The sequence below is a fragment of the Dioscorea cayenensis genome, chromosome 16 (assembly GCF_009730915.1).
Source record: "Dioscorea cayenensis subsp. rotundata cultivar TDr96_F1 chromosome 16, TDr96_F1_v2_PseudoChromosome.rev07_lg8_w22 25.fasta, whole genome shotgun sequence".
Lineage (NCBI taxonomy): Eukaryota > Viridiplantae > Streptophyta > Magnoliopsida > Dioscoreales > Dioscoreaceae > Dioscorea > Dioscorea cayenensis.
Genome location: NC_052486.1, coordinates 7029297 through 7042212, shown reverse-complemented (window position 1 = coordinate 7042212; position 12916 = coordinate 7029297). Strand labels below are relative to the sequence as shown.

At 34.4% G+C, this 12916-nt stretch overlaps 1 protein-coding gene across 1 annotated transcript; it reads right to left on the bottom strand.

The window, feature by feature from the left end:
• Window positions 1–1034: 1034 nt before the first annotated feature.
• LOC120278813 (protein FAM133) lies at window positions 1035–1911 on the bottom strand. The gene has a single exon (XM_039285548.1). It carries the CDS (start codon window positions 1880–1882, stop codon window positions 1154–1156), a length of 729 nt encoding a protein of 242 aa, XP_039141482.1. The 5' UTR covers window positions 1883–1911; the 3' UTR covers window positions 1035–1153.
• Between the last annotated feature and the right edge of the window lie 11005 nt (window positions 1912–12916).

Here is a 12916-nt window from a genome sequence, read left to right as displayed (position 1 = left end):
CTTGTCTGGAGTAATAATTGATATATGAAATCAATCTCAATTTTGTGGTTAAAAACACCACAGAATTGAGTAGAATGTAACAGTGTCTCATCAAACACGTTCAATCCTAATACAAGACACATGAATGTAACGGAGACATTGCATTGCGTGTTACTTTCGGTTGCTTGCTAGAAAGTGCGCAATTCTTCAACACAATTTCGAAAACAGCAACCACCAGAATGATTTAACATCTTTGAAACACAACTTTTTTGGTTTGGAAACCTTTGTTCTTCGGAGACATAAAGCTATCAATCCAAAATTTCCAAAATTTCCAAAATTTAGGTCTAGGTATCAATATAGCGAAAGTGATTGATAATAAGAACAGCTATTGCATGTGATTTAGTTAAAACACAAAAGAGGGGTTCCCTCTCAATATGAAGCTTCTCAAAGGAAATATATGCCATGAGAGGGTGAAGGTGTGTTACACTATCATTTAAATAAATAACAGAAGATAACAGACATTGTGCTATGTCCTCTGTTTCCCAGAGGAAGTCGGAGAAAAACTAGAAACAAAAGAATTATTGATGAGAAAAGACCTGTTAGTAAAAAGTCCTAAATAAAGCCTTAAAAGTAAATTGCAAACATAACTCATGAAGGAGAAATAGAACATGAAATTGACAATACATGTGCTCAAATAAAATGTGACACTTCACACAATCAGATGTGTGCCTAACTCAAGTAATGTTACTACAAGGACCAAATGTATCTAAGCACATTGAAGTTTCTGATTTTTAAAAATAATTGAAGTTCAAATTCATCACTTGATAATATCGAATTCATCATCAAGAAGCATGTACAATTAATGCAATTATGATTTATCACAATAACTCAATCAGCAAAACATGAGCTACAAAGGAAACAAGATAATGAGGAAAACAAAACATTGGAGTTTGTAACACCAAATTGGCACATCTAACAGTTTGGGCAAAACATAAAAATAAGACTCACTCATGGTCTTCAATTGAATCATAATGGAAAAAATCAAACAAAGTAGATCCAAAAAAAAATTCTTAACACATCTTAAATAAGACTATTGAAATCCGACAAGACTAATTCTTTGGTACAACAAAGTTTACCTCTCAAACACAATCTCAAAAAACCTCACCACAAAGTGTTAACTTTGTTGCTCTTTGGTTTTCCTCTTCTTCTTCTTGTGCAACTCCCTTTCATCTACAACTCCATCTTTAGAGTGCTTCCTCTTCTTCCCATCTCCATCCACCTCAAACTCAGTTTCATCCATTACAGAGTTCCTCCTCTTATTTTCCTTCTTCATCCCATCCTCTTCCTCTTCTCCCAAATTTTCACTGTTATCCAAATTCCTATCTTTCTTGCTCCTCTTCTTCTTTTCATTAATCATACTCTCACTTTTTTCCTCTTCTCCAGCCTCAGTCTTATCCAAATCATTCTCTTTCCTTTTCTTCTTCTTCCTTTTCTTCTCCTTCTCCACTTCCAAAACAAGCCCATTATCCTCTAAATCCCTCTTCTCCTCAAAACCCACACTTTTCTCCCCAATTCCCCCATCAAGGTCACTACTTTTCCACTTCCCACCCAACTCCTCCAACCTAGGGTTTCTCTTCTCCTTCCTCTTCCTCTCCTTCTCCCCTTTCTCATTCTCCTCTTCTCCGCCATGAATCTCATCCTGAGATCTCCTGCGCTCGCCTCTGAGCTCTCTATGGACATGGGCGAGCTCCTCGAAGCCAGCTGAAGCGCAACGGAGATACGCAGCGACATCAGAACGAGCTCCGGTCTCAGCTCCGGCGTCGGCGAAGCGGGCCATGATCATCGCCGCCTTGGTGACGGAGATCCGCCGCGCTGACGTCACTGTCCCCCTCACAGCCCTCATTGTTAGGGTTTCGATTCCCTTCCTGGTTGGTAAGCTTTGATGCTTAGATTGGGAAGCCTTCCTTTATTTTATTATTTATTTATTTATTTATTTATTTATTTTATAATTATTGTGTGTGTTCTAACTATTAACTAAATTCAAAAATCATTAACCAGAAAACTAAATTTGAAAACTATATTAGTTTTTGATAATTTTTTATTCAGTTTTTAAAACCTTTTAGTATTTATTTTTTTTGGGAAAAAATTTAAAAACTCCTATGTACTTTCAGTCGGATCATATATTTGTGATGATTTATTTATTCATTTTTATAAGATTTTTTAAAAAATTTTCGCCAATCCATACCCTTAATAATTTAGTAAAATACCAGAAATATCCTGATATAGTGCATGAATGTCACTGCAACAGTAGAGGAATAAAATAGTAACAATTTTGTTATTTTAATTTCATTAGATTTTAAAGTAAAATTTTAAAAATCAAGGATGTTTGAAATTTTTAATAAATTTAAAGGATTTTTTTTTTAGAAATGAAAAGAGTTAGGCACGTTACTTTTATTTATTTATTTTTATAATTACATAGAAATTCGTCAATTTTTCTTTTCTAATTGTATAATTTTGTTTTAGATTTGCACTTTGTAGTGTATGTTGCTAGGTATCTCAAAATTTAAAACCGCACATAAATGGGATTGGAGCCAGATTGATATTTTAATAATATTTATTAAATAAATATATTAATTACCTGCCACCCGTCAATGCTTCATGTAGGGGTATAATCGATCGAGTTCGAGCCGAGTAATAAAGTGCTCGAGCTCGAGCTTGATTGAAAATTCGATACTCGAAACTCGGCTCGAACTCGATCGAGTTTCTTTTTTAAAACTCGAGCTCGACTCGAGACATAAGTCGAGCTACTCGAGCTCCCTCGATTAAATCCAATACACTCGATTTTATTCTTATACTCGAACTTGAACTCGACTCGAGCTCGGTTCAAAGTTTTTTTATTCATATATCATACTCAAAACATGATTTTCATATATCATAAACCCATGGGCCATAACAATAATAAATACAAAAAAATATTATAATATTACATCAACACACCTAAATTTAATATTTTGTGAGGATAACAAAGATAACATCATTGAACACTTAGAAGTTAGAACAATAGAACAATAAAATTATATGGTTTTACAATTCAAAGTGACAGAACAGCTCTGTTGCTCATCACCAAGTTTCTTGACTTGTCAACCCCTTTGGGATAACCAGCTTCTAGTTCCAAAATTTTAGAAACCTGATAAACAGAACATATGAAATAGAAATGAATTCACAATCATAAAACTTAAGAACTGCCAGAATAGGAGGAATTCTTATAATTTCACATATTGCTTTTTTACCCCGCATATTGATAACATCAAAATTATTTACTTATATGCCATTCTAACATCAGTGAAATTCCAGTTGAACACTTGCTTTTCCAACTCATGCTAAAGGTTTTTATTAAAAAATCATTATAGTCAAATACAAATAGTGACAGACAAGAAGGAGCAAATGCAATAACATAAAACACATCTAATTTGCATTTACATTAAAAATAAGGGAGAGAAATACGAAACAAATGTGATCTAGAATCCACTAAATCATGTTGACTGAAAATGGTGTAGATGAGACATTTGGTGTATTTAATGACATGTTATCTTAAAAAAAAAAATCAGCCTTAACTTTTATTAGTTAATTAGATATTTGAATCAAGCATTAAACAATATATGGACTACAAGTAAAAGAAAGTACCTTTCTTAGAAGGAAAACCGGATTGTTATTTTGGATTTGGAAGTCTCCTATTCTTCAAAAAAAAAAATCAGTTAGAGAAATATAATTCTTTAAATTATAATCAATCACTGTAAGTCTGTAGACATCAAATTTATTTATACATCTCTGAAAATTACTATTTATACATCTATAAAAAATCTCTGTCATGGACCCATGGTTATGCCATATTAAGCATATCTAATCGAGACTAAAATGGTACAAAAATGGCCTACACGACAATAAACATCAATCAAAGCAATATAATTTGCTAAAATGGAATTTCACAACCATAACTTGTAATGAAATTATTCTAAAAAATATACAGCATTCATGGGTAAAAGCTTACCATGCAGCGCCTCTCCTTTCTCAGGGTGGTCAAATTCAAAGGGAGGCTTACAATTGAATGCACCTTCACTCTCCCCCCACATTTGTTCTGACAAATATTCAAAAAATATAAGAAAAATAGAAGGGGAAAAAAGCAAACAAGAGACTGACATAAAGCACATGAAGTCATGAAAACGGGAAGCAAGAAAATTAGAAAAAAAATAGCTAACAAAATACCTAGTAATTCATCAGCTTGTCTGCATGCTCCCCCTCTTCCTCACTAGATTCCTTGAAAAACCTGAAACAGAACTTTGACAATTAGATGACTAAAAGAAAATCAAGCAAATAAAGAAAGGTTTTAGCTTCATCGATGAATCATTTGGCAAAAAATCAAGTTACTTGTTAAGAAATTATAAAAATGAGATGAGAAGAGAACCTAGGATCTATGGTGGCCTTGGTGGGAAGTTGGGCTGTGGATCTGTGGTGAAGGATGGTGGTGTAGTGGCCAAGTGGAGAGAGATCGAGAGAGAGAGAGAGAGAGAGAGAGAGAGAAGTCTGCCTTGGTGGGAAGTTGGGCTGGTGATTCATGAAGGATGGTGAATTGGTGATGGCCTCTGGGAATGGGATTCTTGCGAAGATGCAGGCGGAGTCGGGGTCCGGGGACTCGGGGAGGACTGCAAAGCCGTGGAGGCGGTCCAGACGGATGAGAAAGAGAGATTAGGGTTACTTTTTATTATTTTTATTTTTTTAAATTATATTTAGGATTTTTTATTTAAAATTTAAATTACAGTTATTTAATTTTAATGAAAAAAGGTATTTAAAAATTTTAAATATTAGTGGAGGATAAAATTGTAATTTCAGTATAAAATAATATATATATATATATATAACGACTCGATTAGGCTCGCGAGCACTCGAGTCAAGTATTAAGATACTCGAACTCGGCTCGCTCGATTACTCGAGCTACTCGAGCTCGAGCTCGACTCGACTATGATCGAGACGAATTCGAGTATTTTCCGAGCCGAGCTCGAGTAGCTTGTGAGTATTGGTATATCATTTACACCCCTAGCTTCATGCGTCTCTTTTTAGTTTTATTTTACTTGCCACCTCAGGAAATCTTGTCCATGTTTTAAATTGGATTACAATTAATATTTAACTAAATTAAAGAATTAAAGGGGAGTGTTAGTAGAAGGATAAAAGTGAATATATTAGAGTAATTCAAGTCCTAAGAGATCATTGATCATTATCCAGCAAGTGCACAAGGTCATCAAGTAATACCTCTCCCGCAAGCACGAGAGGGTCGTATTCCCTGGGTCTAAGGAGCTACTCTTACTTCCTCTTTACTCGTTGTTTAACCTACCAAACCACGTTCAAGTGCACTAAACCTACTAAGGAAACTAAAACTAAGTGAAGAAATGTCCACATGCCAAAGTGAGAAGGTGAAAATCCAAGGAATGAGGGTGGTCACGGATGCAGATTCCCTTAGGGTTACTAAAGTTATAGGGATGCTAGAGTTTCTAAGCAAATGGTAGTTCGGGCCAAGAGAAATCCTAAAGTAGGTTATCCTAATGATCTTGACAATAACCCCTAATCTCATACAATTATTGGCTCAGAATCTCTTCCGACCAAATCCTTCTATGATTGCATTATGAACAGGGAGATCTCTAATTAGGGCTGATACTCATTACCTAGGTCTGATCCTAATGGTTGGAGGGGTACAAAATACCCAATGGTCACGGCTTATTTATACATGAATCCCCATTAAGCTAAGTATGTCTAGTACAAAGGCGTAGGTCATGCAACCAAGTACAACCTAGAAGTTGAAACACAGAGTTTTCATGCAAATAAACACATCAAAGATCACAAAGCTTAACCCACGAAACAAACCAAATGCATTAAAACAACTCAAAGCATGCAACTAAACAAGTTCACCAAAAGGTTTACTGGCATCCGGTGATCGACCTTGGGATTTAGCAATCCATACAAGCTAATACAAAAGATGAGTTCATAAAAACAACTACAAAATGTATAATAAAACTCCCTCAAATAGTGGAAGCACGAGGATGAGAAGAAATGGCGTGGAAAGCTTCCACAAACGCCACCATGGGGGGTGGCTCCCTCGTCGTCTTCAAGCTCCCCAAAGATGAAATCGGTGAAGATCTTGTCTTATGACACTTCTCTCTTTGATTTCCTCCATCAATAACACGAGATTTGGCCTTCTTTTGCTCAAGTGAAGTTGCTTCCTCCAAGGGCTTCAAAAATCTCAAGAAAGAACTCCCCAAAATCTGCCCTAACTTCTTACTTAAAAAGGTCTACCTGAGCCTTACAGGCTCCATGTGGGCACATAGAGCCCGTGAGGTTTACACCCGATTCTAGGAGAAATTTGATTTGCTACAGTACTTTACTACAATGGTTTGCTACACTACTGCTTTGAAATTTTCAATGAGTCTCATGGGCTTCATGCGGGCGCATAAAGCCCGTAAGGTTTATAACCAAGTTCTTGCGGCACCCAACTCTTCTGGTAAGTGCCCACTTTGGTATTAGAGCTCAAATATGCAGTTTTTTATGGCGATTTCTTCCCAATTGCATTCTTGAGCTCTAATCGGCTTCCTTTAGGCTTGCCGCACAAATATAACTAAATTAAACATAAAACGGGCATCGATTCAATAAAAAAATGCATGCTAGCATTTATAAATCCTACATATAAATACATACATTTAGGCTCTTATCAATCATATTGTTTTATGTTCACATTTTCATAATAACTCAAAGTTTAACTTGCATTACTTGTTGGTAATTGGTAGTAATTTTGTAATTATATTAAAATATACATTAACATATTTGGATACCCATGATATTTAGACCTTATTCATAATGAAAATTTTCAAATTTAAATATCATATATATATATATATATTAAAAGAATCAATTGCCACGTTTAAATAAATGGGAAAATTTTCCCTTATAATTTTTTTAATGTATATAATATTATAATGATATTGTTTCCATAGATTTTTATAAATTTTTCTTTAAAAAAAAATTTAAAATTTAAATTTAAAAAAATGCAAGAGGACAAAGAAGAAGAAAAGTTCAAGAGAGAAGAAGAGCAACTAAAATGAAGAGGAGGAGGAAGAAAAACATCAAGAAAGAAAAATGCCGAGAAGAAGGGATGAGAAAACTTAAAAAAAAATAGTGATAGAGAAGCTGAAAAAGAAGAAAGAGGTAGAGAAAAATCAGATAAGAGAAAGGAACCTAAAATTAATAAAGGAAGATCGAAAAAGAAGAAGGGAATAAGGATCATAAAAAATATCGAGGTTTTCTTTTTTCTTTCTTCCTTTCTCGTTTTAAGGAAAATCTATGAGCTTAAATGAACCTTGTGATCTAAGTGTTTAATGTATATGATTTGATCAACTTGATTTATTACTTTAGAGAACGTAGAGTTTTTTTTTTCTCTACAGAGGTAGGATATACCATGTGATTTGATCATGCCTATGTGAAAGCAAAATGTAACACATAATTTAATTAGCTTGATTTTTTAATTTGGGTCTTTAGGATTTATTTTCGGACAAGAATAATCTACGTTTTATGAGATTAAGGTGCATTATGATTATGATCTCTCTATTTTATTTTTACTAAAAAAATAAGGATGATGAGGTGTCGTGAATAGAGAAATATTTAACTATGTATTTTTTTTTTTGCAAAAATGTGTGAAGAAATAAAATAGTGGAAAAGATTGAGGATTTATATGCAAAACAAGTATGAGAAATGGAAAAAAATGTATAGGATTGGGTTTATTCGTAGAATTTATGGGGAAATGTGTAAGTGTAAATAGTCCAAGGTGCTTTGTTGCAAAATTTGCTGAAAAATATAGAAATGTAAAATAATTGGGCTTATTTGCAAAATTTATGGAGAAATGTAAAAAAAAAATGAAATATTCAAGGATACATATGCAAAATTATGAAAAAAAATGAATATGTAAAAAAGCTCCGGAGTTTATTTGGAAAAGGCATGAAAAATGTCACGATGTGAAAGCTTGAGGACTTATTTGCAAAATTATAGAAAAATGCAAAAAGTGGAACTTTAGAGGGTCTAGTTGAATAAATCTTGAAAATTTATGAAAGGAGAAGAAATTAGGGTATAATTTGAAAAAAGCGAGACACAATGCATCGGAGCTCTCAATGAAAGTTTAACTATTGCTTCTTGATGTTCACAGAAAGGTCTCAAGATTCATGTTGAAGACAAAGACTCTCTGTGAGGTACAATGCATGGGAGTTCTCAATGAGAATCTCACCACTATCTCTTGATGCTCACAGAAGGGTCTCAAGACTCATGTTGAAAGACAAAGACACCCTGTGAGGTACAATGAATTGGAGCTTAAGAGTCTCACCACTGCCTCTTGATGCTAACAAAAGGGTCTCAAGATTCATGTTGAAAGAGAAAGACTCCCTGTGAGGTACAATGAATGCGAGTTCTCAATAAGAGTCTAACTACTGCCTTTTGATGCTTACAGAAGGGTCTTAAGACTCATGTTGAAGACAAAGACTCCTTGGAAGTATAATGCATAGGAACCCTCAATGAAGATCTTACCACTGCCTCTTGATGCTCCCAGAAGGGTCTCAAAACTCATATCAAAGACCCCTTGTGAGAGCCTCTCCATTATTTCTTGAGACTTTCTTGAATGAGTGGAAAATTTGTTAAAGACCACCAATTCTTGCGGAGTCCAAAGCAATGGTGGACAACTCCCCTCTTGAGATCTTCATGGGTCAATAGAGGTCTTGCCTTGAAAAAAACTTTTGAAAGATGCTCTCACCTCATGTGGCAAAAAAATAATAATAATAATAATAAAAAGAGTTTTCTCAAATTGGTTAAAAAAAATGTTCTCAACTTATAAAAAAAAAGAAAAAGAAAGCTCAAGTGAGGATTAAAAACTTTGAGCCAAAAATAAAAAAAATAAAAAATAAATGAAATGATAAAAAAAAATATTTCCTTGACAATGATGGAGAAGGAGACTCAACAAGTGTAATCCACCAAAGTCTTCAAAGTCTACAACCAAAAGAATTCTACGATTCACAAACAAAGGAAGATCGCCAAAATCCACAAGATATTTCAAGAGTAAACAGTCAAAGTGATCAAGTTAGTGACCTAATCATATGAGCGGTCATAACTTGGAGATATACAAGCCAAGGCTCAAAAGCATGGGAGAGTGGAGGCTTGAAAAGTCCAAATGATTAGAACTATAAGCTCAAGAATCTCAAGAAATCAAAAGTCAAAAAGTTGAAGAGCTTCACCAATCTAAGACTGAAAAGCTTCACAAGCATGAAATGTCGGAGCTTTTGAAAGTCTAAATCAAATGAAATCGAGTTCGTGATTCACAAACACAAAAAAGTCACAACTTGAGATCCAACATATAATAAGACCAAAGTCAACAAAGTCAGAGGAGACATCCTCTAAGCATGATTCTAAGTGAAAAGTTGGGATAAAACAAAATCAAAATAGACTCAAATTATGTGAGGCTATATAAAGATTAGGAAATTAGGGTTGTGAGAGCTAGAGTTTTCTAATACTTGTATTCTTGATCAATTTGATAAACGCCTAAATGTGTGTATTCTATACATATTTATGTTGTATTATTATTGTATAAATCGATGAATTATTGCTGTTTGTGGTTTAATGGGTCTTTTTCATGTTACTGGTCTTGAGGATGCTCTGGTGAGCTAGACAAAGCAAAAGAGAAAGAAAATGACACTGAAAAATGGCGTTTTAGAGCCAGGGTACTATAGCAGCATTGTAGGAGTCTGGACTCCTTTTTTCTCTCACCCGGCTTTTAATTAGGATTAGACCGGTTAAAATAAATGGATCACAAATCAAATTTAATTTTTTATGACTTCAAGAGATTGTGGGTTCATGACCTCCATTAGGGGCAAGCCCTTAATGTTAATTACCCTGGACATTGTCGCAGGAACCTCCGATTAAGAAATAAGTGTGAAAAAGGAAACAAGTTGTGACAATCAATTTCATTTATTTCAATAAATATGAATTCATGGATTTCATTGAAATACAAGGAATTTGAAATCATCTTGACGCCACTTAGGTTTATAGGCCTAAGTAAGCAATGCTTGAGTATTTTATCTCGCTCCGACTATTTTGCTGAAAAAGCGTGCTTTGACTCTTGATGGCATCTAGTTTTCGTCAAATTTTGAGAATTTGAATGATTTAGAAACTTGTGAACTTGTGTTTTGGACATTTTGCGCCCTGAATTTTGATTTCTTGAATTTTGATTTGGATTTCAAGTCATGAGTTCTCTATGTTGATGAACCATAAACTTGCTTTTGACTTTCCATAAGCTTCAACTTTTATGCTTGTGCAGCCTCTTTCCAGTCTTGGCTTGTGAAACTCTTGAGCATTTGAATTTTTATGTCTTGAGACTACTGAGTTCAATTGTCGACTTATGATGTCTTGAGACTACTGAGTTCAGTTGCCTATTTGTATTTTGACTTGTGAACTCTTTGGGTCTTTGACTTCTGATGTCTTGAAACCACTGGGTTCAATTGTCAATTTGTATCTTGACTTGTGAACTCTTTGGGTCTTTGTCTTCTGATGTCTTGAGACCATTGGGTTCAATTGTAGATTTATATTTTGACTTGTGAACTCTTTGGGCCTTTGACTTATGATGTCTTGAGACCACTATGTTCAATTGTCGATTTACATGGATTTCAAGTCTTGACTTTTTTCATATTTTGAATCTTGACTTGAATGCTTTGGTTTTGATTTTTTTTGTTTTGTTATATATATATATTGAACATAATTACTGCGTATGCCTCGTCATCACATTACATGTCTCGTTGCTGCCTTGTATGTCTTAATGCCGCCGCTGCCTCGAGATGGACATTTTTTTTATTATTATTATTGCTTTTGAATGAGTATATATATTTATTTAATTATTTTCTTGCTTCGGGTGTTTTTTTTATATAAATATATACATATATATATATATAAATCCATGTTATCATGCTCATGTGCATGGTGGGGCCATCCTTTTGAAAATTTTTCTCTTTGGTATATATACATGCTTCTCATTTTCTTTGTAGGTGTCTCTTTCATGGTGGGTCCATGCTGCTTTTTATTTATTTATTATTATTATTATTTTTAATATGAGTCATACAGATGAGGATGAATGCATTTTATCACTTTGATATTTCATTATATGGACATAAGTCACAGCTTGGCATTTATTACATCAAAGGAGGGCCTACTTGATAAAGTTTATAAGCTCAATGTCCTCTTTGCAAAGCTTCATGCACCTGAGTAGGGCCCATTTTCCGAAAATTTTATTTTTATTATATATATATTGCACATCATGAGCATGCATACTATAGCATGGTCCTCATTCTTTATTTATTTATTTTTCCTTTATCTCATAACACATATTGCATGCTCCTATATCATATATATATATTTATATATATATATATATTCACGTGAATATGCATGTACTTCATTATATTTAATTTTCTTTGTAACCAACATTATAACAACCTTTTTGACTCGAGGCTCTACTTGAATTTGCAGGCATGGCTACAATGAACGCAACAATCTTTTTAACAGCACTTCCACAAGCTTTTACAAAAGACTTGAATGGAATCACATGGCTGGGGTATCAGAATTATACATAGAGAGGGCCAACTAGCATACAACGCCTTGAAAAAAAACCCAGTGGGTATATATAGAAAGCACTTAATAATATCCTTCATCTCCATCTCCAAACTCATAGTGGCTATATAAAGTGCTTGACCATGAATTTTTATTCTCCTTTAACGGGATTGTATGAAACAAACTTGTTCCTTAGTTTTCCAATATTTTCACATTCTCAACAACCTTAATTACATCAATGGAGGCATATTATGCTTCATTCATGGAGTCTTTTACTTTGATAGTTGTTCTTGGTCGTTTGCATCTCCAGGACACGATCATCTCATCATTCTTTCCCTTAATTCCTAGAATACCTTGGCGGTTTGAGGCTCCGCAAAAGCATTTGACCATGGGTTCAAAATGAACAAATCTGTATATATATATATATATATATATATATATTAATATCTTCAACAATCTACAGCCATATATATATATATATATATGTATTTCAAAATCCAATATGAGTATGCACTTCAGGTTTGTGTTCACCAACATGCATGCTTGGGTGCTTATACATTAAGTTGGGTCTGTATTGTTATATGTTAGAATTTAAAGAGCATTGATTGTTTTTGCACATGGGATAATGCAAGTGGGCCATCATGAATATATAGGATAGGAATAAATGAATAACGATGCATCACAAAAGAAAGTATTTGTATCACAACGAATGATGCACATGAGCATGAGTATATATCATTACATGTCTTCTTATCATTTATTTATTTCCATGCATTTTTCATCTCAGCCAACTGGTTCCCTCCCCATTGTCAATCTCTGAACGTGGCTTCTTGAACATCAAATAAATCATTTGCATCATGCCAACACCTCTTGAGAATTACCTCTTCTACAGAATCACCTTCTTGAATATGCTAGCTTTTGATGTTGCTTCATTACCATTGATTCTTAATTAAATTATTTGTTCGGCCAGAGAGCAGCTGCTCAATCGTTGTCTATCCATTGCAGAGTTGTGCATGAGCACGGACAATGATGACTCTCTCATCGCGGTGAACGGCCGGCGTTCCACATCCAGCAAGAGCAGGTTGCACCATCAGAATTGGTATGACTTCTTCGAACGTCCAGTGATCGAGCTGCTTATCAACGACCAGCAACATGATGACCTTTCCAGTGTAACGCCTCCATTCTCCATCAACGAACACCTGCGACAGAGAGAGACCTCGAATTTCGTTTCTTCGTTCATCTAATGCGATTAGGAAACACG